Source organism: Mytilus galloprovincialis, chromosome 8 (assembly GCF_965363235.1).
Source record: "Mytilus galloprovincialis chromosome 8, xbMytGall1.hap1.1, whole genome shotgun sequence".
In the NCBI taxonomy this organism is placed as follows: domain Eukaryota; kingdom Metazoa; phylum Mollusca; class Bivalvia; order Mytilida; family Mytilidae; genus Mytilus; species Mytilus galloprovincialis.
The window spans coordinates 64,087,178-64,115,062 of NC_134845.1; the positions used below are offsets into that span (position 1 = coordinate 64,087,178).

A 27,885-nucleotide genomic window follows, 5' to 3' on the forward strand; every position below is an offset into this window, starting at 1 on the left:
TCAACCATTTGATAGTAGAACGTGAGCTACAAGTAAAACAATATTTACCTAGGACTCCGGAGTACTCGATATTATTTATAATAATGCTTTAGAAAATACAACGTTATTTATAAGTCAACAGAATCACAGCAAATACCTTATCTATTTTAAAGATAAATTGTCACATCAACAAGTCATCCACATTGAAGCTAAACTGTAATTACATTTCATGGCTACATGTATGGTGAACATTGTATTTTATTCTCTGTATTGATGTCATATTTATTTTAGACACAGACACAAATACCGTATCATTAGCACTCTATCGCTACTTGTGTGAAAACATAGTTGGAACAGAAAACCATGTTAGAACAATCAGACTAATGAATATTGTCAGGGATAATATGACGACCACCGAGTCTGGAACCACTATCACAAGTGGAAGTTTTGGAGAAGGGCTTGAGATGAGAGGTAGTGATTTGGATGTGATGTATGTAGCAAAAACAATCGAGGTTTATGAAGATGAAAAACCCCGACTTAATCTTGTTAATCGAAATTTTATATATTATAGTATGGAAACAGACGATGTAAAACCTTGTTTCACGCTGTTGCTAAATGAAAACATAGATTTCAAGTTATTAGAACTCAATGAAGAACTCGATGGAAAATATTATTTATCAAGCACAATTTGTAAACAATTAGTGTTAAGAAATTCAGTTGACCAAATAATTCATGGACCGTGTGTGTCAGACACAAATGGAGATTTTGACCATGTTTTGTGCTTACATTGTAAGACATGGATATCACAAGCATCACAATGGATATCAAGGTCAAATAACTCATGGCCAAATAATAATGTCAAAGAAAGTATTATAAAACATGGAGTACTTTTTGTACCAATTGGAACTAAGGGATCGCCAAAAGAAGATATAGAATGGCGAATGTCTTTTTCTGTCGGTGAAAAAATGCTAATTAACACTTTTACACACACACAATTATTATGCTATGCACTCTTGAAAATTCTTTTGAAAGATGTAATAGCAACCTACACTGAATGTTCAGATTTACTCTGCTCATATTTCTTGAAAACACTTATGTTTTGGATATCAGAAGAATTACCACAATCCGTATGGGAACCTGATAATCTTGTACCTTGTTTTATGCGTTGCTTTGACAGGCTTATTTATTGTGTAAAGTATTCAGCATGCGTACATTACTTTATTCCAGAGAACAACATGTTTGAGAACAAAATAGAAGGTCGGACTCGTGAAATTCTCCTAGATAGACTATATACACTCCAAAGTTACGGTTGGTTGTGCGTTTTGTTCTCAGATCAACTATCTAACTTTCATGTATCAAGGTTGATGGATCACATCGAACCACATTCATTGCATACTAACGAGATTGCAAAAACATTTAATTCTGAGTTTTTATATTTTCCTAATTATATATGTGAAGTTGATCTGCAGATGGGAACTTATGACTACAAAAGAATAATACACCAGATAGTTAGATGTGATCAATCGTCATTAAAATACTTTCATACATACTACATGTCATTGTGGTGCGCAAAATGTGCGCAATCTTTTGCACTGAATAGTTCTACAAGTAGTAATAAACAAAAATACAAACAATTTAATTTCCGTTTTTGAACTCTGCTTCAAAATATATATCATGACGCTGTTTCTTGATGGCTGATGTTAGCTTCGTTTTTCTATAAGACAAAACAATATAGTAAAGCGTTACGCATCATCGTGTATTTCTTATCGAAATGTACTCCCGAAAAACTGTGCCGCACCATGGATATAACTGATATTCTTTGCCGATTGCTAACACTACAATCATTCCAGAAGAAAAGTATGGTTAGATTAGGGAAAATAATGCTAGTAGATTTAATGAGATTTGGAAGAAACTCTTGGTTAATACCAAATGAACTACAAATGGAAGTGGAAAATCGAAATTGTTTAATTCCCTCCATAGTTTATGCTTATTTTCTAAAACTGTTGTGTTATTATCATCTTCATAATGCCAGACAATGTAAGGATTGCATCCACACTTTACAACTTGTTATAGCAGAAAACTATTGTTTTGAAAAAGATACAAGTATCCAATCTGGAGCCTACAACATTCTTGGTATTGCTTTACAGTTATCAGGAGACTATAAAGCCGCCCGTCAAGCATTCATGCAGTCGCTTAAATTATACCCTGATCACAGATTTAATACTTCTTTTAAAAGACTTTCGTTAATGAGCTCATAGAAATTTTTGTACATTCAGTTCAACAAATAGTATTTACAAGACGGACTTATTCCAGACTAGTAATTTGTTTAGTGAAATTTGTTTTCTCTAGCTCATTTTTTTGAAAAATAATGTACAATGCAAAGATAACAGAGCTGTCTAAGTATAACTATGGCGGAACATCTGATTCCTAGTTTTTCCAGGCTGGCACAATACACCAAGAAATGATTAAAAATGGTTCTTGATTTTTTAATTCTATTTTTCTGCTATAATGTAATAAAGACAGAGTACAAGCATGCACATTTGTGAATACCTTCAAGTTGTATATTTACAAGCTTAATACACATATGAAGATGTGGTATGATTGCCAATGAGACAACTATCCACCAAAGTCCAAAGAAAGTGGATATAAGCAATTATAGACACACGAAGGCCTTAAACAATGAGAAAAAAAAGCATATCTTATGCTCCGTTTTAAAGGGCTCCGACATAAAAATATGAAACAATTCAAATAAGAAAACTAACGGCATTATTTATAACAAAACAGTTCACAAAAAATAAATATGACAAACATGAACCACGACAACCACTGAAGTAAAGGCTCCTGACTTGAGACAGTCACATGAAGAATGCGGCGCGGTTAAACAGGTTTGTGAGTTTTTAACCCTATCATAACCTAGGACAGTTATGTACAGTACAACACAAAACCTTACTACTAGTATAACAATCAGTTGACATGGTTAAACTCATCAGATGGATACAAATAGAAGTACATCTAACAAAACACAAAGTAGACATGGCTAGGTACATCCAAAATACAAAAAGACACTTTATACAGATCTGAGAGTACTCGTATTTACTTAAAGCTAGTCAAAAAACAATAATATATCTAAGACTTACCATCAATTACTGTAAACCAACTTATTTTCGCGGATACGTCATTTCGAGTTATACCAATTCTAGTCCATTTCGCTGCTTTTAATTTTCTTATTTATTTCATGTAGATTAATAAAGATTTACTTATTCGCGACGATTTATACTCGTGTTATTTTTCTCCTCGCAAAAATAAGTTGGTTTACAGTAGTGCACATAGAAAATCAAATGGATTGAGTGTAAAAACATGACTAAAAGTCAGAGAAAATACATTCCCTTAGTGCGATGCCAAACTTTAAGTATCAGCATATCGTAGTACCTTGAAGTTTCGTATGTGTAATATTTAGTATGGTTTTAATTTATTGATAACTAAATCAAAATTTACACAAATAAACTAATTCTTAAATTAAACAGTATTGAATAGGTAACCTTTTGGAATAAGTTTATGTTTCTCATATTTAATTTATAACAATGTAACACATTTATCCAAATTGTAACGTCTTAAATAAACAATTTAAAGGGCATGGGCTCGATTTACACATAAATATAGATATAAATAGAAAGCGAAATCGTGCATTTGGATCAAGGTCTGTTTAATTTCATATTAATGATAAATAAAGGCAACAGTAGTATACCGCTGTTCAAAACTCATAAATCCATGGACAAAAAACAAAATCAGGGTAACAAACTAAAACCGAGGGAAACGCATTAAATATAAGAGGAGAACAACGACACAACACCGAAACGCAACACACACAGAAACGGACCAAGCATCAGACAAAATACCACGAGAATAACAAATATAACATCAAAACCAAATACATGAATTTGGGATAGACAAGTACCGTGCCACGTCTTATCTTAATATCTCAAAAATAAGAGAAAACAAACGGCACAACATTAAAATGCAATACACACAGAAACGAACAATAATATAACAATGGCCATCTTCCTGACTTGGTACAGGACATTTTTAAAGGGGAATAAAAATTGTGGGTTGAACCTGGTTTTGTGGCATGCCAAACCTCGCACTTTAATGGCAAAGCTAAATATAACATTGAAATGACAACATAATATTACAGGACTACAATACAAATAAATAGGAGAACATATTAGACTAAGAAAAACATGATTAATAGATAACAAAAAGCATCAGGTTTAAAATTCAATACGCCAAAAACGCGCCTCGTCCACACAAGACTCACCAGTGACGCCCAGATATAAAAGATCGAAAGTGAAAAAAGTACAAAGTTGTACAGCACTGAAGATCAAAAGTTGAAAAAGGTTTTGCCAAATACGGCATTGTTTTTATGCCCGGAATAAGAACATTCTTATTATATAGAACAATACGTGATAAGACATACATGTTAATTTACATAAATACGGATTCAATGCGGGCAAATGAGTCACTTGCAAGTGAGGAATTCATCTGCAATGTGTTTTTGCTTAATTTAAAAAAAAAACATACTGGCTGCTTTAAGGGGATTATAATTTCACTATTTTACTTTTTAATGATATAACAAAACAAATCACACTTTAGATTTTTTATATATCTCGTAGCAACTGCCTTTAAAATAAAGTTTACCCAGATTTTATCTAAATTTCCGGGTTCGAGTTACAATAAGATGTGCTATTCAGTTTGCATTACATTTTCGATACATACCGCCACACTTACACACCAAATCTTACTAGTACTGTATAGATTACGCTCATTAAAATCCAAAAACGTCACTACAGACACAAGCAAAGCAAACGAGTTGGGACATATTAACACCGTATGTCGATCATGATGCCAAAGGAACATCACCGTTCAAAAAGGTAAAAAATTAACAATAAGAAAAAATCATCCCTTTTGTCGTAAATATTTGTGTTTATGTTTTAAAACTGAAATATCTAAATCTAGGAAATGACAGTTAGATTTATTAAAAGTAAGTTCTTTTTAATAAATTTCGGCAATATATTTAGAGAATTCTTGATTATTTAACGAAAAGATGATAGCAATATAACGGTAAGGGTTGTTGAAACCATCATTTAAATGGATTTTAGACGGTTCTGTATTGAAATTTGCCATATACTATGATTTTTAACAGTAATAGACCAAATATGCTACTGTTTGAATCAATCAAAAGTGTATCCGTAAATCATAATATTTATTTGCCATACACTTATGTTGTATGCTGTAAATGCCTCTCTTAGGGGGATGCTAGTAAGAAACAGATCAACTTCAAAATGTTTTCTGCTATTTTACAAGAATTTGATCTGATGCAAAATAGTAGATCCTGTTGAAAAGTCAAATCCCAAAAATACTGTAATACGTATATATAATAAGTATGTTTCTTCCACCTCAATACCACTATTAATATTGGTTAATTAGTTAAACATTCAATTTAGTTTACAGATAGTTGATTGTGGTAAGAAAACAAGGACTGGTCTATACAAAATAAACTCATCATAGATACCAGGACTAAATTTTGTATATACACCAGACGCGCTGTTATGAAAGCAGAGAAAACTATGTATCTTACAATCAGCATGGATTTATCAGATGGCAATACTAATACTAAAAATCCAGACTCAAAGTAAGGCATAGCTATATTTATTCAGTTACGACTCACGATGTCGTAGGTGTGTTCTAGTGTATTATATGATGTTAACCACTCTGTCAATATTGCAATTTGATTAAGATCTAATTCACTAGAATGCCCTCAAACAAATTTAACTTGATAGCCTATATTTATACATTTGTAAAATATAAAAAAATAAATTGATTAACAACATTTATTCATAACGATTTTATCAATGACGACAAAGCTTTACAAAACCTTAAATTGCCTTATTTAAATATTCATACATAAGTTATGGAAAATAAATGAGGCGGTTTTCTTAATTAAAGTTCTGGAATATTAAAAAAAACAAGAACCAAATAAAGTAACTTTGCAAAAAAAAAAAAATGAATAAAAAGAATTTTTTAAAAACACAAGAAATAAATGGTAGGGGGTCTCATAAAAAAACTCATCATAGATATCAGGATTAAACTTTGTATATACGTCAGACGCCCGTTTCGTATTATAAATACTCATCAGTGACGCTCAATTCAAAATAAGTTAAAAAATCCAAATAACGTACGAAACATTAAGGACCGACCAAAATTCCTAACAGTTTTGCCAGATACAGCTAAGATAATCTATTCCTGAGGTAGAAAAACCTTAGTATTATTTCAAATATTTGAACAGTTAATTTATAAATACAATCATATCAATGATAGATCATGTCAGCACAAAAGTGCTACTACTATTGGTCTGTATACACAATTAAAAATATTTTGTTCGCACAACAAAGCCCGCTCATAGAAAATAAGTGTGCCGTTTTTACTAAAATGATATAGTAGTTTCCTACACTATTTATAGTGAAGTTATCCTTCTTTCACCCAGCTTTTTCTTTCATAATTTTGTTAGTTTATACGTTTGTTCTTTTAATTTCTATTATTTATATTTCAACTGTTTTAATGCAGATGAGATGAATATTTGATCATTTATAGGTGAATTATTTGTTCCACACAATATTCAATCATCATGTATTATATTATTTTTAGGTAATTAAATATACATATATATATATATATGTATTGGTTAAGTTAAAAATACATATTTTATATTTATATTAAATATATTGCTTAAAAATAAAAACGAAAGTAGATTTAAAACGGTTAACGGAAATACCCATCTGAAAAGGTCAAACAAAATATCAGCTAATTATTTTCGTGAGGTATTTAAGAATATAAAACATTTTAAACGTTTATTAGTCATCATGTTCTATCGTGTTTCTATTTCATAGACATCAAAATGGAAAATTACTTTACAAGAATGTGCACATTAAACTTTACTTTCAAAACAAAAGTTTAACCGTTGAAACAAAAAAAAAAAGAAATATCAAGAACATTCAACATTAGAGAAAAAAAGTAATTAATGGCCATTCTAATTGTACTTTAATTCACGTTTTGAATAGTTTTCGTTATAGGTTGCAATTCGGCTAAAATAAACAAAGAGGGGGGGGGGGTGTCAACAATGAATTTCCCATAGGGACTCCCGTTGAGGTTGAAGCTGTGCAATTTTCTCTGGCTATCAGAGGAATTACCACAATGCGTTTGGAAACCTGATAATCTGATACCTTGTTTTTTGTGTTGTTTTAGAAGGCTTATTATATATATATACTCTCTATAGTTATGGTTGGCGGTGTGTTATTTTCAGATCAAATTTCTTACATTCATGTATCAATGTGGATAGATCACATCATGCACATCGAACTACAAACATTGCATACTATTGAGGTGAAAAAATCACTGAATTCCAAATTGTTATTTTTTGCAAACTGTACGACTGTTTTTGATGTTAATAGACTAAATTTTTATAACAATATATATAGTGCAATACGCCAGATAATTTTCTGTGACCAATCCTCACTAAAATACTTATATACATACTACATATGTCAGATTGAGGTGTGCACAATCTGCACAGACTTTTCCGCTGAATTGTGCTAGAAATAGTAACAAACATCAATATAAACAGTATAATTCTTGTCTTTGTACTCTGCTACAGAATATTCATCATGACGCTGTTTCTGGATGGCTAATGTTAGCTTCGTTGTTTTATAATACAAATCAATTTAATAAAGCGTAACACATCATCATGTATACTTTATCGAAATGTACTCCCGAAAAAATATACAACTTCATGGATCTCTCGGATATTCATTTCCAATTGCTCTAACTGAAATCATTCCGGGAGAGAAGTCTAGTTCGATTATGGAAAATATTGCTTCTGGATTGTATGAAATTTGACAGAAGTTCTTGGTTATTACCAAATGAATTACAAATGGAAATAGAAAATGGAGATTATTCAGTTTCTGCTATAGTTTATGCTTGTTTTCTAAAATGTTTGTGTAATTATCATCTAAATAATGTCAGACAGTATCAGCATTGCCTCTACAATTTACAATTCATTATAAGTGAAAATCATTGTATTTAAAAAAGTGCTTATTTTCAAGCTATAGCCTACATCATTTTGGTATTATTTTACAGATGTCAGGAGACAAGGAAGAAGCCAGTCACGTATTCATGCAGTCAGTTAAAACATATCCTGATTGCGAATTAAATACATCTTATAAGAGACTTTCGTTAATGAGCTCATTGTAATATTTTACATTCAGTTTAACAAGTGGTGTTTACAGGACTGAGTAATTGTTAAAAGGGCGGGGAATCCGATTCCTTGTTTTTTTTCGGTTTTCCGATAATTCCCTATGAAAACTTGGCAATATGATTTTTATATTTTATTTTTCTGCTTTGATCTTATTTAGACCGATTACAAGTATGCACAGTTGTGGATTATTTCCAACGCTTTGTTTAAATCCACCCGAAATGTATCCGTAAATCATAATATGTATTTGCTATACAATCATCATATTGCATGTATGTGATTGCCTCTCTATGGAGAATGCCAGAAATAAATCAGTTCAATTTTATAATATATACTGCTAATTTTATTAACCATTAATTTTATGATTGATGCTTGATCTCATGATATACTGCATCAAATGTGTATCATAGCGAAGGATGACTACACCAGACAGACTGGGTACTAATCAATTAATATAATACACATTTAAGATTTGATAACTTTATCAAAGTCGTGCTTAAGTAAAGACAATGAGACAGTAGACTTCTAGCAAAGTGGTGCTTAAGTATTATCAAGAAGACAGTAGACCTCAAGCTTGAATGGCGCTAAATATACAGTGTAGTCAATAAGACAGTAAACTTCTAAAACGTGTTTTTAGTATAGTCAATGAGACAATAGACGTCTAGCAAAGTGGTGCTTAAGTATAGTCAATGAAACAATAGACTTCTAGCAAAATAATGCTTTAGTGTGGTCAACGCGAAAGTAAACTTCTAGCCTAGTGGTCCTTATAGTCATTGAGACAGTTGACTTGTAGCAAAATGGTGTTGAATTATAGTCAATGAGACAATAGACTTCTAGCAAAATGTTGCTTATGTGTAATCAATGAGATAGTAGACTTCTTTCAAAGTGTTGTAAAGTGTAGTCAAAGAGACAGTAGGCTTTAAGTAAAATGCTGCGTAAGTGTAGTCAATGAGACAGTAAATATCCAGAAATATATAATATTACATTTTTTTGCTATATAGACATAATTCAAGTGGGCACAATTTTGGATACCTATTTTATTTCAAAGTTTTTTTTTTAATCAATCCGAAGTGTACTCGTACATTATTATATTTATTTGCCGTACATATATACATATATTGCATGTCTGTGAATGCCTCTCTATGGAGAATTTCAGTAATAAATCAGTTCATTTATATAATACTAGTATATCCTGCTAAATTTATTTCACATTAATTTTAATATTGATGCTTGATCCCGTGACAACAAGGCAGTAGACTTCTAGCTAAATGGTACTTACGTATAGTCAATAAGACAGTAGACCTGAAGTTTAAATGGCGTTAAAGTGTAGTCAATAACACAGTAAACATGTATCAAAATTGTGTTTTAGTTTAATCAATGACACAGCAGACTTCTTTCAAAAAAAGTGCTTAAGTGCAGTCAATGAGACAGTAGACTTCTATAATGGATCTCATCTGTAGTCAAATAAGACCGTTGAATTTGAGTAATCGTTCTTAATTATAGTCAATGAGACAGTAGACTTCTGGCAAAAAAGTGCTTAGATATATTGAATGAGACAATAGACTTCTAGCAAAATGGTGCTTAAGTGTAATCAATGAGACAATAGTCTGTCTTTAAGCAGAATGATGCTGAGATATAGTCAATGAGACAGTAGACTTCTAGAAATATGAAAGATTGAATGCCCTAGCACTACCTTGTGTGAAACATTTCGAAGGATTGATTATGGTTTATTACTGTTGATTCATTTATTGTCGTGGTTATTAATTTTCGTGGATGAAGGAAAACTTCCATGCTCGTGGGCATTCAATTTTTTTTTAATCGTTGAACATTACATTTAGTGGTTCAACTAAACCCATGAAATTAACGAAAATTGGTATCAAACGAATAATAAGGAATCCACAGTATATCTTTCTAGGGTTGCAAATATTCTTCTATCTTTTGTCAACTAGATTTGAAAGATGTGTATTGTGACATAGTTTTGTGGTAATTTTAGCAGCAACCAAAGGTGCTTTAGAAATGTATGTTGCTAATATGCTTTTGATGACTTCAAATAGTTATCAAATGTACCAGGATTATAATTTAATACGTCAGACGCGCGTTTCGTTTACATAAGACTCATCAGTGACGCTCAGATCAATATGGTTATAAAGGGTGCTTCAGTGTAGTCAATGAGACAGTACACTTCTAGAAATAGAGTGATTAAGTGTAGTGAATAAGACAGTAGACTTCGCGCAATGTGGCGCTTGAATGTAGTCATTGAGACAGTAAACTTCTAGCAATATGGTGCTTGAGAGTAGTCATTGAGACGGTAGACTTCTGGAAACATGTTGCTGAAATGTAGTCAATTAGACAGTAGACTTCTGACAAAATGGTGCTTTAGTGTTATCATCAAGACAGTAAACCTTTTTGCAATTGGATTTTTAAGTATTGTCGATGAGACAGTAGACTTCTATTAATATGGCGCTGAGGTGTAGTCAATAAAACAATAGACTTCTAGCAAATTTTTGCTAAAATATAGTCAATAAGAAAGTAGACTTCTAGCATTATGGTGCCTAAGTGTAGTCAATGATACAGTAGACTTCTAACAATATGGTGCTTAAATGTAGTCAATGAGAAAGTAGACTTCTGGCAATATGGAGCTTAAGTGTTGTCAATTTGTAAGTAGACTTTTAGCAATATGGTGGATTTGCACATTTGTATTCTATTTATTCAGTCGAATAATTATTTGGATTACCTTTGGAACTTACACTGTTATACATGAATGTATCCATGTTCCTACTCATTTAATGCCCTTTTAAATACTTATGTTCGGACATCGCTTAAGGAGGCTCGAATGTCTTCCTCCATCTTGGATTTTAAAGTAGCAGATAACGTTGGTGTATATCTTTCATGAAATGTATAATTTTTAAGTGTAAGACTGTTGATGTAAATAAAGAAAATTGTGTGTTTTATCATCTTTATTTGTGTTTGATTATACTTTTTTCCAACCTTGCCAAATAAGGGGAGATCACTTAGATAAAGTAATTTTTATAATAGAAAGTGTTTTGAATTTTCCTATTTCAATTTGTAGCAAGAAAACAAGTTCGGTGACCCCATTTTTCTTTTTCTTAGCTAAAAGCATGTTCAAAGCGCTATCTCCCCACATTTGTCTTAAAATTCTATTACGCAGTTTTCTTTTTATCACACAAATGTTGATTTTTTTTGCACAATCTATAAACATTCTGACAACCTTTTGACTGGCGTAAATATGAAATTTCAATCCTGGTATCTATGATGAGTTATTTTCAACCACTGGGTCGATGCCACGGCTGAAGGGATTTATTTTCCCGATGGTATCACCAGCCCAGTAGTCAGCACTTCTGTGTTGACTTGAGTTATCATTGATATGTTCATAATTATGAGTTAACTAAATTTTGGATTTATGAACTACGAAGGCTTTTCTACCTCAGGAATAGATTACCTCAACTGTATTTTGCAAAACTTTTAGGAATTTTTGGTCCTCAATGCTCTTCAACTTCGTACCTTAAAAAAAAATTGATTCGATCGTCGCTGATGAGTCTTTTGTAGAAGAAACGCTCGTCTGGCGTAAATATGAAATTTCAATCCTGTTATCTATGATGAGTTTATTCACAACCTGTAACTTGAAAAAAATTCCGGTAACCAATACTTTTTATTATATTTTTGAAAAAAGCATGATGTAAACTTCCTTTTGACGAACTATTAAAAATATTCTATCAATTTTAATAAAGACGCCACAGCCAACTTAAGATACACTTATTATGGAGAGGTGCATATGGTGCAATATTAAATGTGTACCGTTTATTTATAAATTGAATTTAAATGTATCAAACTTTCACTATCCCAAACAATCCATATCAATTAACTTGTATGTGACAAGGAGTATTCGTACAACCTTCCGTTGAAGCAAGCTTGACTATTTAGGAATTTTCACATTTTTTTCTCCTTGATAAATATGTATTAGCAAGTCTTTTACAGCAAACGAGACAGACGATTTACGAACTAATGAGTTTGTATCATTGATGCACTCTATTCCTATGAAAAACTAATACATATCATTAAGGTATATAACCAATAATTCCCGAGAAAGAACAACACAAGAAAGTAGTTAATATTGTAAACAAAACAGTTTCTGCGTATAGCTGTACATTTATAAGCGCAATAATTTGGAGCTTTTCACTGATTTTCCTGTTTAAAAAAAGTTGTTTAATTGTTTATGAAGTTTTATCCACATCTTTTTTTCAATTATATAGCTAACACTGTGAAAAATATAAAATATAAAAAATCATGTTACGTGTGGACATTTCAGTGACGCACATTTGATAAGAACTTCACAGAAGACTTATTATTAAGCTCAACCACGCCTTCAGTAAAATATTCTGCATGTATGTCAACGCATTAGTCATCTAGTAAAAAGAATCAGATGTTTCACAACTATTTTCTGAAGATCAAACATTCACAGAGTGTCACCTTCCAGCCACTGTAGCAACTATTTCATTCAGGAATCATAATGATTGATGTTGCACGACTTGTTCTGCAGAAAGCACATGTAACAACAACAGAAGCAGAATTGGAGACAAACAAGCTGAAGTTGCATATGGAAAATGACAACATTTTAATGTCATATCAATAAAACAACTTTGTACTAGACCGCTTTGTTGCGTCGGGATTTTAGTTAAAAACGACTTTAAGTTTTTGTCCTAAACGCCCAATCCTTTGTAGAAAAAAAAAAATCCCACCAGGGATAGAATCAATTACATGAGAAAAGTATTTTTTTCATAAATCATGTGTAACACAGAATATCTAATATTGAAACTTTCCATATATGTCTGTTTGTTTGTTCCCTTTGTATGTTTAAAACTGAAAATGACATGAAGGTTAATACACAATTAGACAAGAAAACTCCTGCATAGATAGTTCCTTGAACATTGGTATAGAAGTGCATAGCTGCTACGAACTTATTTATATAAATCAGTCAATGTTGATTTACCAGTCGGTAACATTGACGAATAGTCCCTTTATTTTGTTTGAAAATTATGCATTTTAACAAACAAATATGATTGATTCATATGATTCCACGAACTTAAACATACATATAAAACAAACTCCTATTCCGTTCTTGTTCATGTTGTTATCGCTTTTTTATTACTTTGAACAGACAACACATGTCAGTGGATAATTTTCTTTGTACGGTGGACATTTCAAAGATCCACATTTGGTTAGAACATCATAGAAAAGTTTACCATAACGTTCATCCACACCTCCAATAATATACTCTGGGTTTATGTTAACGCACACAAACGCAGAGGCAGATGCCTCACTATAACCTCCTGCCGCCAGATATCCATGGTATTCCTCCTTCCAGCCACTATAACATGTGTTTTTCCCAGGGATCATTATGACAGACGTAGCTTGAGTTGTTCTACATAGCGCACATGGGACATCTTCGTTGTCACTATCAGAAGCAAAAATGTTATATCGAATTCTCCACCGTACATGTGAGCACGACCTGACCTACAAGTCTTTATATAGTTTGGATCTGGTGGTAAACATACATATTCAGCAGCAGAGCCTGGTTCACCATAGTAACCACCACCGGCATAGCCTGTGAAAATATGACATGTATATGATAATACGTTTACAACATGTACATGTAGAAAAATCAATCCTAAATTAATTTGCACCTTTTCCTATAAGTGAAAATAACAATAGGATGAAAAATAAATAGAAGAAAAGGAAATCAATATTCAAATGAGTGTGATCTTAGTTAATCACGAAATCTTAAATCCCGCTTTAGTAAATCACCAACAATATGTGAAATAAACTGTTATAACAGAGATATGTCTCGCCTTTATGTAATTTTGATTATGCAAATGTTGAAATCAAAATAGCGATACTTTAACATCTTAAACAAGTTCTGCAAATATTCAAAGTCAATGAACCATGACTGAGTTATATCATCATGCTAAACAATTGCCATGTAAATGAGATGTGTCAATTCTTATACAACTGCATACCAAACAAATACCATTGACTTATAAGTAATTCCCAAATCAAAATACAAAAATAAACTTGTAAACTATGTAAAAGTTTCAAAAGTCAATGAAGCATAAAGAGGTGGTGGGGCTATATAATCTCCATCGAAACAATACTTGCAAATGCAAATAAATTTACATACCAAATATCATTGATTTAGCATTAGCAGTTCATCTTAAACTGATATAACCACACAAACTAAAAATGTAAACTAAGATAAGTTTCAAAGTCATTAGACTGTGACTGAAGGGCGAGGCTAAATATTCGCAATGGAAATGATATGTGCCAATGCTTATACAACTGAATACCAATTAAAATTGGCCTACTACTAATGCTTCCCCTTGAACGGACCTAATCACAAACTAATACATGATAACTCAGAAAAACTTCAAAAGTCAATAGACCATGACTGAGGGTGCAGGGCCAAATAATCCCAATGGAAATTAGATGAGCCAATGCTTATACAACTGCATACCAAATATGATTGACCCAACACTTGTGGTTCACCATAAACTAGACATAATCACAAACTAATACATTGTTGACGCCGTCGTCGTCACCGATGCCGGAAACAGCATACCTATGTCTCACTTTTTGACTCCGTCAAGGCGAGACAAAAAAAGTAATGCCATGTAATGCAATGTAATGCATGTAATTACAAACTTTGTGCTTATTAATGCATTGAATTATAATTACATGTTACGTCAAAATTGATGCATTTCACATTACATGCAATTACTTGGTAAAATTGTATAGGATTACCTTGCATTTGAATGACAAATTTGCATTTCCCCATGCCTGGTCTCGTGATAATTATAGGAAAGACTTAATTAGTAATTATTATGTTTATTTCGTTGCAGAAAACTAATGATAAAAGAGTAATGCGTGTGTTAGGATCATCCAATGGCTTTAAACATCAGCAGTATAGAAGTCCTCATTAGGTTCTGATAGCTTCTCTTTTAAACACTTTTCCTATGGTTGAAGTGCGAAGTAAGCTTGTGATCTCCATAATATAGATAAAATAGGGAGGATTTAAAAACAAAACTGTGCTGGTTGCTATCTTCTAGTGGTGTTTAAGCGGATAAATATTAAGGCAGGTGTTCAATATAACGTAACAAAAGATGTATTTTCCTTTTTGTATCAAGAAAATGTCCTGCAGAGAAAAGGTTGTTAAAAAAATGAACAATCATTCAATGTTACTTTATTGACTATTTTTGTAAGTGTAAATCATTGGACCATTTAAAAACATTGTCTAAACCATGTATGGTAAATTTTGCCTAAAACAGTGTTTTTTTACAGTGGCGTATATATAAAATTTAGTCCTGGTATCTATGATGAGTTTATTTACAACCACTCGGTCGATGCCACTGCTGGTGGATATTTATTTCCCCGAGGGTATCACAAGCCAAGTAGTCAGCACTCTTTGTGCTGACATGAATTATCATTGATATTGTTATATTTATAAATTAACTGTTTACAAAATTTTGAATTTTGTGAAATACTAAGGCTTTTCTACCTCAGGCATAGATTACCTTAGCTGTATTTGGCAACACTTTTAGGAATTTGGATCACAATGCCCTTCAACTTCGTACTTTATTTAGCTGTTATAACTTTTTTGGATTCGAGCGTCACTGATGAGTCTTTTGTAGACGAAACGCGCGTCTGGCGTATATATAAAATTGAGTCCTGGTATCTATGATGAGTTAATTTAAAGGGTATTTCTGAACTGTCAACGAATATGGTTTTGGAACCGTTAATCAAGCGTCTCTCACACTTGACTTAACTATAAAAGGAATTCAACATATTTGAAAAGATCGAGTGGTTGTTGTTGTGTTTTGGTTGTACGTTTTAAGTTTAGGTGCTTCAAATTCAGACAAATGTGTTAAACGATCGAATGAAATAATTTCACCTTTTTACTGGCTCAAAAACTCATCAATTATATTCTAAGATTTAAATTTTGTATTAACGCCCGATGTGCGTTTCCTGCACAAAAGACTCGCTAATGACGCTCGATTAAACGTTTTAACTGGCGAAACAAAGGACAAAATACAAGAGCATTTGGAACTAAAAAATTAATAAAAGTGTTGCCAAAACAGCGTAGGAAATCTATTCTTGACGTAGAAAAGCCTTTGTGTTTCAATAAATCAAAGTTTTGTAAACAGTTAGTTTATGATTATGACCATATCTATAATAATTCATGTCAACACCGAAGTGCTGAATATTAGGCTAGTGAAACCCTCAGGGAATAAAAACTCCACCATCAGTAGTATAAACCCAGTGGTTGTATAAAAAAACTCATCATAGATACATGTACCAAGATATGTTAAACAATATTCTGAGTAAATAATGGACATTCTCACAAATGAGGATAAATAGCATGAGAATATTTGTACGCAAGGAATGTTAATGATAAATGATTTTACATGTTTGATAAACTACTCACATTAGTAAACAAATTCATGTTTGACAGTGAGTTAAAGAAACAATTTACTTAAAAACTAAAAGTAAAAGAGCATAGATACCAACATCCATTGAAAATTCAAAAACAGATTCATAATATTAACTCAAGGCATGCTATTGGTGCTATCTTTACCTTTCAATCATTCTTTCCATATATATATAGTTAATGAGAGGAGAAACTTTGTCGGGTTTTTATGCTTTTATATCTAGCTTTTGGTTTTGCTTTTTACTGGGGTACCATTCGAGCAATTTAGAAGTAGACGCGTGTCTATCTAAAAAAAAATTGACGAGGGTATGCATGTTGTATATTTTGTGATTGTTATGGACAACAAAATTGAAACATTTAATCAAATAAATTTCTTTACCTGAGTAGACCAATTCCGTACCATTATTTGGGCACTGCTTTCTTCCCCATCTGATATACGTTGCTCCAAACTCTAAAATCGACATGAAAATGTTGTTTGTTGATTGAGGTGGTGAGTATACATTTCTATTAAGTTTTTAATAAGTTTCTATTTCATTTGTATAGCAAACTTGACCTATGTGCATGTTGTATGTCAGATCGTCGGCGAATATAGTTGGACATTTTTTGTTAAGTTCAATTTAGTTCAAGGTTAACAAGTTTTGCATATATAGCTCCTTGAGGAATCAAGTTAGAAAAAAATATATATAAAGCATGATGGTCAATTTACAGTGAAAAAGTTTACAGCATATGTTTTCATTAGCACTTATGTATGTTTATAATGATTCTTTACCATGTATGTTTTCCTGAACTAAAATTGTATTTCAGCTTATTAAGGATTATGTACCCTTGTGTTGATTCAATGCTAAATATATGGAAATGTTATAGAAAATCCACAGCCTTTATCCTTGCACTCTTATATCTGGCAATTTGATGACTGATAGATATAGGATTAGTGCATGCAGTGCTAGCATTGATTTCTATAATACAAGTTTGTTAATGTAGTTTTTGGTTAAAACAAATAAAAATATGGACCAAATCAAGTACACCTTTAAGGGTGCGCTCGACTTTAGTGACTCAGCACGAGGTATTTTAGAATTAACAGGTTGGTTTGAACTTTTTGTAAAAAATAAATACTAGCACATCATAGAAAAGCAAGTGAGTAATCTATGTTTCAAATTTTATAACAAAAATCTCTGTATTAAAGGCTGTGGATTTTCTATAAAAATCTTGGTTTATTTGCCACAAAGTACTTTTTTCTATTAAATGAAATGAAACAGTAAATGATAATGCTTTGCATCAAGTTTCCCCTTGGTGTATGTACAAAATGACGTATCTCTATTATTCGTTATATCTGTAGTTTTGATACAATTGAAGTTTAAAAAATTCCTACAAAAATGGCTACAGAAGGGGTCATAAACCATAACATAATGTTAAAATCAACGGGATCACGGACCAAAATATAAAATACAAATAAGAGTGAAATTAAAATGATTGTCACGACACTGATAGTTAGATCTTTGAATTTCTAGGTTTAGATGGTTCTGTTTTAAAAATGATATTCGGTAAAATATTTCATAAACTCGTATATTTGCAACATGCCCAAAATGGGATACTCAGATATATACCACCAACATAGACTCCCGATATATTACAACATATAAGTTCCTGTTAAAATATGCTGTGTATTAGACCGACACGAGGCATGGACATTTGTAATGTGCAAACTCAGTTCAGTAATCAATGATCTTGATAATGCCTATCGTCTTTCATATGAATAAAATTGTTTTCATGCAGTATATGTATATAAAAACTGGAATTGAATAACATGTCAAAATATAATTGATTACCAAGGACTGACACAAAAACAGTTTAATGGGAATAGCTGTATAGAACAAAAAAAGGTACTGACATTTTTTTAAAGTTATTCAATTATAGCAGGGTAGCTTTGCAAAATGGGTTTTTCTAATAAATTGTGTGAAGAATGCTGTGCTGTATATTTAGAAATTATGTAATGCTTTTATTATTGCGAAAAATGCAACAGTGTAGTAATCGCATTATATGAATTAAACAGGATTTTTCTCATGATCACACCAATTAAAATCGCATTTAGTCTTAAATGACAAAATCGCAAATGCACGCAATAATTTCTGAATTTAAAGTATTTCTTTTTTTCAAAATTCCGTCAAAATTTTGCATAAAAGTTTCAAGCGGAGGACGATCAAATTTCCTAAAACCTATTCATTCATGTTCAAACGGGGAAATTACAAATTAACTCGTGCCTGTTGTGATTTTAGATTTTAAAGAACGTAATCTGTGTATTACTGGTAACTTATCAAGTCAGTGATTTCGTGACCACAAATTATGTAACACCTTTATCATATTTATTAAACTCTTTTCTAGTTATATAGTCTTGGTTTGAAGTTAGATTGTACGTACTTATTTCAAACGGGATAGCACATTTTCAATTTTACGAAGATGTTGATTATCGTACCCGGAAATTTAGAAACAATCCTGTTAAGGAGGCTCGCGGGTATAAGATTTTCAGAAAAAAATTAAACATTTATTTTTCATTACAAAATTTATTTATTACCTTAAGTAGTTGTAACTTTATCATATGGTACAAAAATCTTTCCAGAAATCAATTCCTGTTGGCCCAAGTGACTTTTAAAATGTAGATGTCATTGAAAAAGCTCCAACTGATCTCCCTTTGGTGCAGAAATGCCATATTGTGGCATTAAAAATGAAATATTTAACTTATTGTAAAAGGCTATCAATTCAACACTGTAATGAGATGGTTATAATACTGATATTTTTATCAGTTTATTAAAACCATACTAAATATTAATGTTATATACATATGCACTTTCATGGATCTACAATCTGTCGATATCTATATCTTGACGTTGCACAAGGTCATGATTTTCTCTGCTGTTTACCCCGTGTTCAGTCTAAATCAATTGGATGCTAGATGTATACAGATTGATAAGAAAGTCTTAGAGGATGCAAGATTTGTTTGTATTAGTTGTTATTGACATTGAACTAGCTGTCAGTAACTGCAACTACTCATAGATCTGTACTTAGTTTTTTTTTTTGGATGTATAAGTACCCGGCAACGTATACTCTGTGTTTTTGTTAGATGTATTTCTATTTGTATCAATCTAATGAGTTAAGTCTGTTCCAGCAAATATGTATACATGTATTTATCTCTTTTGTTGTATGTTTAACTCCACCACGTACTGTGTATATGTGCCTGTTCCAAGTCAGGAACCAGTGGTCAGCATGATTTTTTTTTTTTTTTATTGTTGTGGGTCAGTGTTTTTCTTTTAAACGAATTGGACAAGGTTTATCGGCTCTTGCTGTCAATTCATGATTCAAAAGAATTCATAAACTGAAGCTGAAAAATTAAAGAAAACACAACCTTTTGTATTATGTTTTTATTACTTGGAACAGACAGCACATGTTAGTGGATAATCGTGCTTGTATGGAGGACATTTCAGAGACCCGCATTTCGTTAGAACTTCATAGAACATTTTACCAAGATTTCGATTCACACCTCCAATAATATATTCTGGATTTATATCAACGCAGACGAAAGCCGAAGCAGCGACATGACTATGAAGTCCTGAAGCCAGATATCCATGGTATTCTAGCCTCCAACCACTGTAACATGTATTCTTGCCAGGAATCATTATAACAGACGTAGCACGATCAGTTCTGCAGAGAGCACAGGGAACGTCCTCGTTATCAGCATCAGAAGCAAAGAAGTTAGTGTCAAATTCACCACCGTACATACGACCATAGTCTGTCCCGCTGGTTTTTACATAATTTGGATCTGGTGGTAAACATACATATTCCGCCGCCGAACCTGTATTAGCATAGTAACCACCTCCTGCATATCCTGTGAAAAGAATACATTATATAAATAATAAAACTATGCATATAAGAGTATTTTAAATATCTCATCGCTGAAACTGCTTGCGGACACTTCGTTTAAGAATAAGGTTATTACCAGTATCGTATTTGTGGATTTTACTTCTTATTCAATTGTAATCAACGAATAATAAAAACGGGGGATTCGGGAGTCTCATATAAACAGTCGTCTAGCTGTGATAAAAAGAAAATTGAAATGCGATCTTCAAAACAGGACACAAAAAAATGAAGACTGAGTAGCACGCACCGTCGGCCCCGGCTTTGCATTATGATAGAAAACCCTTTGCGTTTCGAATAATTTTCATAGTCTGGCAGCAGAGTAACGGTATGAAATGTCACGTCAGCATATACATAAAATTTAGAAAGGAAATGGGGAATGTGTCAAAGCGACAACAACCCGACCATAGAGCAAACAACAGCCGAAGGCCACCAATGGGTCTTCAATGTAGCGAGAAACTCCCACACCCGTAGGTGTCCTTCAGCTGACCCCTTAAAAATATGTATACTAGTATAGTGATAATGGACGTCATACTTAATTCCGAATTACAGTGGAGATCACTTCTAATCTCTCATTAGAACTGTCAGAATAATCTGTCATAGAACTGTTCTAACCTGTCCTAGAATAGTTCTACTTAGAACAGTTCTACCCTAGAACTGTTTTAAGTAGAACTGTCAGAATCAGTTCTAGGTAGAACTGACTAAATCAGTTCTATGTAGAAGTGTCAGGATCACTTCTAGGGTAGAACTGTCTAAAACTGTTCTAGGTAGAATAAACTGTCCAAAGCAGTTCTAACTGTCAGCAGAACTGACTAAATCAGTCACGGGACTGTAGAACAGTTCTAAATGACGTCACTGCAGTAAGGGCACTTTAGAAGAAAAAAAATCACTTCCAATTACTTTGCTATATAATAGCAGATTTTCTATACTTTTTACTGATCAAAGGTTACATGTACAAATATCGAAGTGGATAGAATGTTATCCTACTCATCGGAGAAATATTTTTATAAGATTGCATATATATGGAACATCATTGTTTACGTTTCTTCGTTCCTCGTTTTTAACAGTCTCTCCCTTTTTAAAATATAACTCTGCATTTAATTCATGGAATTTTAATCGTAATTTACCTTGTTTGCCTTGGATTTACATTCATGATTTAAGATTCTGTTTTGACAAAAAATGTCAGTTTAGATTGATGCGGTCAAACGATTTTTGTTAAACAGGTCCATCCGAGGTATGAAAACTCCTCGTAAACAGATATCACATTTGTGGATTGGGAAACAAGTTATTACGTTTGGTTAATGAGGTCAGCTAATTTTGTTATGTGATAACGAGTAATCCTGACTCCCGGAATGACAAATGTAAAACAATTCAAATAATAATGCCCCCCCCTAATACTAACGGCCTAATTTATGTAAAAAATGAAAGAAAAACAAATTATTTATGTAACACATCAACAAAAGAATATCACTGAATTACAGGCTCCTGACTTTGAACAGGCACATACATGCAGAATATGCCGGGGTTAAACATGTTCTCTTGACGATTATAAATCTGAAATAAAACCGGCAAACTATGATAGCAAAACTCTATATAATATTAATCGCTATTTTGCCGAAGCCTTTATATTTAGACAAAGAGTAATTAAAACTTATAAATCAATTCTAGCCGTAGAATTTATAAATCAATTTTAGCCGTAGAATTTATAAATCAATTCTAGCCGTAGAATTTATAAATCAATTCTAGCCGTAGAATTTATAAATCAATTCTAGCCGTAGAATTTATAAATCAATTCTAGCCGTAGAATTTGAAATCAATGCTAACCGTAGAACTGACCAAAGATTTGGTCAGTTCTAGCTAGAACTGTCTAAAACTGTTCTAGGGTAGAATTGTCGGGATCAAATCAATTCTAGGTTAGAACTGTTCTAGCTAGAACTGTCTAAAACTGTTCTAGGGTAGAATTGTCAGGATCAAATCAGTTCTAGGTTAGAACTGTTCTAGCTAGAGCTGACTAAAAGGTGTCAGGCTGACAGTTCTACGTACTGTCCTATAACAGTTCTCCTGACAGATTCTGACAGACTTAATGAGAGGTTAGAAGTGATCTCCACTGTATACACAAGAAACTAAAATTAAAAATCAAACAAGACTAACAAGGGCCAGAGGCTCCTGACTTGGGACAGGCACAAAATTACGGCGGGGTTAAACATGTTTATGAGATCTCAACCCTCCCCTATACCTCTAGACAATGTAGACAAGTAAACGCATAACAATACGCACATTAAAATTCAGTTCGAGAGAAGTTCGAGTCCGATGTCAGAAGATGTAACAAAAGGAAATAAATAAAATGACAATAAATAACAACATACTACTAGCAGTTAACTGACGTTTACTTCAGGCTTAATAATATTTTAAAACCATTCTTCAGAGGACACCGAGTCGTTTTGATTCGCATTTGACAAAATACACTTCTCAGTCATTCCCAAAAAATGGGTACAATTCGAATGTTAAAAAATAAATATATAAAATATGTTTTACCTAAACCGAATACTTTTCAACTTAATTTTATTAGCTCTATACAGATAATGTCATCTTCCTTCACACCATAATGTATGTATTATACTCAACTATGAAGTTTTGGAGTCAAAATAGTTTCATTTCGAAAATTTCTATTCTCCGTAACGACATTTAAAACCTCCATAACGGACAATTCCAGTTCTTACCAACAGCAAACATATAAATGAATGTAAAAATTGGAATTAAATGACAAACAAGACAACAGAATTAAACATTTTTCTTAGTAAATCGTTATCTAAAAAGAGTAAAGTCCTGTTAGAGAAAAAAAACTTTTTTTCCTTAAATTTCTATCCTCCGTAACGTAAATCAATGATGTCGTCTATGATTGACATCACCTTTTGATTTTTATTAGTGATAATTGATGAACTGATTTGGTATCTATAACAATGTACAAGAACTTCAATTGGTATGATCGTGTTTACATGCATCTTTAGATTTTTTTTATTTGCATAACCTCCGTTACATTGATGAGTCCTAAATAATCTTGAAAATGTTTTCCATAAACCGCTGTTAAAGTTATGATTGTCGTCGTAATTACACAAGTTGTGTTGTAGACTATTTTAAATCTAAGAAAATGGCTGATATAACGTTTATTAAACGTTATAATGTTGCTCACATAATAGGGAAAAAACAAGTTAACCTACCTTTCTCAAAACAATATTTTTTTTCTCAAAATCTGTATTTTGTTTGTCTGTTTTCTTTATAATAAATGATATCTGCTACAAAAATGACTTTCGGCAGTGTCGGCAGCCGCTGATAATGATAAAAATAGTCTGACAACTTAACTGTAAATAACTGCGTCACGGAGGTTATTTAAACGGAGGTTAGTTTTATTTACATTATACATGGAAATATGTAACAATATTGTTGAGTTGCTTTCTCAAAACTGATTATTGAGAAGCTTTATGGGTGCTTTCAATGAAATAATCATCATTTTGATTTGTTCTTGGTTAGTGCGTTCCAAAATACGCGTTACGTAGGTTGGATTCTTATATGCGACAATCGAAAAAAAGAGAAAGAGAATATTTTTTTCTATTTTTCGTTTCATTGCAATAAAAGTTAAAGGCAGGATTTTAAAATTTGATGTATCAACTTTGCTTAAAGTCACTTTGGGCATGATTTCCAATCATATAAATATGTTTTGACTGTACCTAAAGATACGTTACGGTAGGTTATACGTTTATCGGCGACATTGGTTTAATGGGTAAATCAAAGTGTATATTATAACTTTTGATTCTAAAATATTTTTGTGGATAAAAATCAATATAGTGTCAAATAAAAAAAGCAAATCTAATCATGATTTAGATGAAATAAAGTATTTTAATTCACACCGATATTTGGAGTTTTTCTGGCGACATTCGGAATTCGTGTGATTTCCGTATATTGAATAGAAAATCACACAAATATATTTACGATATACATCACAGAAGAATATAATTTCATTTTAGTATACATATTAATCACTTAGAACACGAAAAAGATTATCTGTGACATATGTTCAGCTTGCATTTTGTGGTTATTTGCCGGCGACACTGAAATTTTGTAATTGTACCCATTTTTTGGGAATGACTGTTCTGTCAAAAATACGATTAGAAATAAATGCGTCCCTTTTTAGGCTTACCTGCATTTGCTATCATGTACTTAAATTTGTTATGTTGACTTCCAATTTGTCAGTAGATGTAGGAAATGTTTATAAAACATCATGCAATTCAATTAGACTGACAACTTTGACAAACTTGCAGAAAAGAAATCAATAAAAATTTGAGCGAGTCCACGATGAATATTGCATAACAAAGTCAACGACGAGGTTAAGGGCTTTAATCCACGAATTTAATCAAACCACATCCAAATTCACGCAACAAGTTAAGGAGTTTAGTTATAGCTTACACTTATTTGTTTCAAAGATACGATAAAATTAATGAGATTATAAGACAGTAGTCATATTCCCGATTAAAGCAATTTTGATATTCAAAACATAATATAAGATTAGTGCGGAAAATCAAATGTTATGTGAGAATAATTCACTATATAGATATGTGGTATGAGAGCCAATGAGACATCTCTCTATCCAAGTAACACTTTATAAAAGTAAAACATTATAGGTCAAGGTATGGCCTTCAACACGGAACCTACCTTGGCTCACACCGAACAGCAAGCTTTACAGGGCCCCAAAATTACTAGAGTAAAACCATTAAAACGGGATAAGCAACGGTATAATTTATATATATGTTATAAACGAATGTAGTCAACCGAGAGGATAGTAAGGTTTATGACAGAATTAAACGTACGAATGACAAAACAAATTAGTAAGAAAACAAAAAAATGTAGAGAAAGACTGTGGTGTTTTATTCTAATTTTGGACATCATTAAAAACGTATAAAATTTCGAATAAACTTCCGTCAATATTTACCGGAATATACCAATTCTGTATTATTATTTGGACACTGCTTTCTTGCCCATCTAATATATGTTGTTCCAAGACCTGATAAATACAAATAAAGATCATCATACAATGTCTTTATGACAAGTTGGTTGCAACAATGACAACATTCTAAAGTCTTAGATGCATGATTTCTTTTTATTAGTTGTTATTGGCTTTAAACTAGCTGTCAGTAACTGCGAGAATTCTCAGATTTGTGCTATGGGTCTGTTTGTTGTTGGGATGCCGGTCACGTGCACTCTGTGCTTTTTCTTTATGTATTTTTATGTTTGTCAATCTGATGAGTTAAGCCTTCTTGCAAAAGATTTTTATAGTTCGTTCTTATGAAGCACTAGTAAACCACTCTGTAGGTTAGGGTTGGGGTCCAGCTAAAATGTTTTAACATGTTTACCCCCCACACACACACACACTCACACACACACACACACATTCTGTATGTGTATGCCTGTCCTTAATTCAGTGGTTGTAGTATGTTACTATATTACATACTTGTTTTTCGATCAATTTTTATTTTTGTGAATTAATTAATCAGTTAGTTTTCTAATTTGTATTGTTTTAAATTTGTGAAATTAGGGCCTTTAGTAGCTCATTATGCGATATGGACTTTGTTCATTGTTGAAGAACGTACATACGATGATTTATAGTGGTGTATTTATGTGTCTCACATCAAATATTTTATATATGGCAAACTCGTGAAAAACGATTTTTCTAGGTCTGTTTTATTTCTTATAATAGATTAAACATATAGGTTAATCGCCGTTTTCAACGGTTTAAGAATGAGTTTTAGGGAACGAATTAGTCAATCCAATGATCTTTCCCTTAATTTATTTTCAATGTTGACATTATTTTCTTTTTATTAACTGTACACACATAATTCATGCGTAATCTATCTCTTGCTAAGGATTTAAGTTGAAAGTCACATGAAAACGGAATCAATGAAGTGAATAATTCGTCATCGATGATTCTGCGCCTATTTTAACCAACTTTAACCATTCTTGCCTGCTAAAAGCGAATTATTATTTCACTAAATCACTTTCATTAATGATTGAACAAAAAAAAGTTGTACTTTAAATTCTTTATCTCGTAGCTAGTGTCACATATACTTTTCCTATTCTTAAAGATTGCGTTCAATATAGAATATACGTTCATGTACTATCGAAAGTACACACTCAAACAAACAGTATAAACAGTAAATGATTTGTGTTTTTTTTCTCATTATATTGGCTCTTTATATAATCATGTCATAGAAAAATAGCTTTCTTGAAGTAAAAGTTTGCTGTTTTCTATTTGTCAGCAGCAGAAGGCCACCAATGGGTCTGCAACGCAGCGAGAAATTCCTGTATCCCGAGGCGTGCTTCAGCATGTTCATGAATGTTACATCATAATGTGATTTCGTCTAAGATAAACAAACTGTTTGAATGGGTCATGTTGGTCGATAAGGACAAATAAATTCCTAAGTAATGTAAAAAAATAAATTATAATATAAAAGTCTTACTTTTAATGTTGTTAACTGAGCTCTGCATAAGTTTAATTGTCTGTTCCTGTTGTTGGGTTAATGTTTGTTGTTGTTGGATTGAAGTCTGCTGTTGTTGAATCATATTCTCTTGCTGCTGAATAGTAACTGTCTGTTGTTGGTTGTCAGTAGTTAGCTGTTTTATTGTAGCATTTAATATCGCCAGGACACTTTCCACTCGGTTCAACCTATTCACCAACACATCAGGGTCATTCAGTAGTAACCTCTTCTCTTCTGTAGAAACCAGATCAACCTTAAAACAAAGAAAACATATTAACCACACAATCATAATTAAATGCATGTCGTTTGCTATGAAGAAACGATTTAACACAAATCTTATCAATCAAGTGTTAGGTAAGGTCACGAAGGGTATCAACAGTGTAACATGCATATAGAAAAATGGCACGCTTAAAAATAAAGATGCGTATATGACTTACTTAATTAAAAGGGTATCTATCTTTCGAAAAACTCTAAATTTTCTATAATGGAAGAAACTACTGTCATTTTCATTGGCAAACTGGTTTTCATATGATTCATATGTGGAAACCAAGCCAAAACAAACCAAACATTTAAAGCGTAAATACATATCAGGCCTATAATATGTAAGAATATAATCACATGAATAATTCAGTATAAGAAAAAACGTTTTGATGGAAACACTAATGTTA

The 27,885-nt window shown here is 32.2% G+C and overlaps 1 protein-coding gene across 1 annotated transcript; it reads right to left on the reverse strand.

The window, feature by feature from the left end:
- Positions 1-20,182: 20,182 nt before the first annotated feature.
- LOC143042371 (uncharacterized) lies at positions 20,183-27,553 on the reverse strand. The gene is made up of 3 exons (XM_076214655.1): positions 27,200-27,553; positions 25,675-25,746; positions 20,183-20,661 (listed from the first exon to the last, which is right to left on the reverse strand). Exons 1-3 carry the CDS (start codon positions 27,516-27,518, stop codon positions 20,201-20,203), a joined length of 852 nt encoding a protein of 283 aa, XP_076070770.1. The 5' UTR covers positions 27,519-27,553; the 3' UTR covers positions 20,183-20,200.
- Positions 27,554-27,885: the final 332 nt, after the last annotated feature.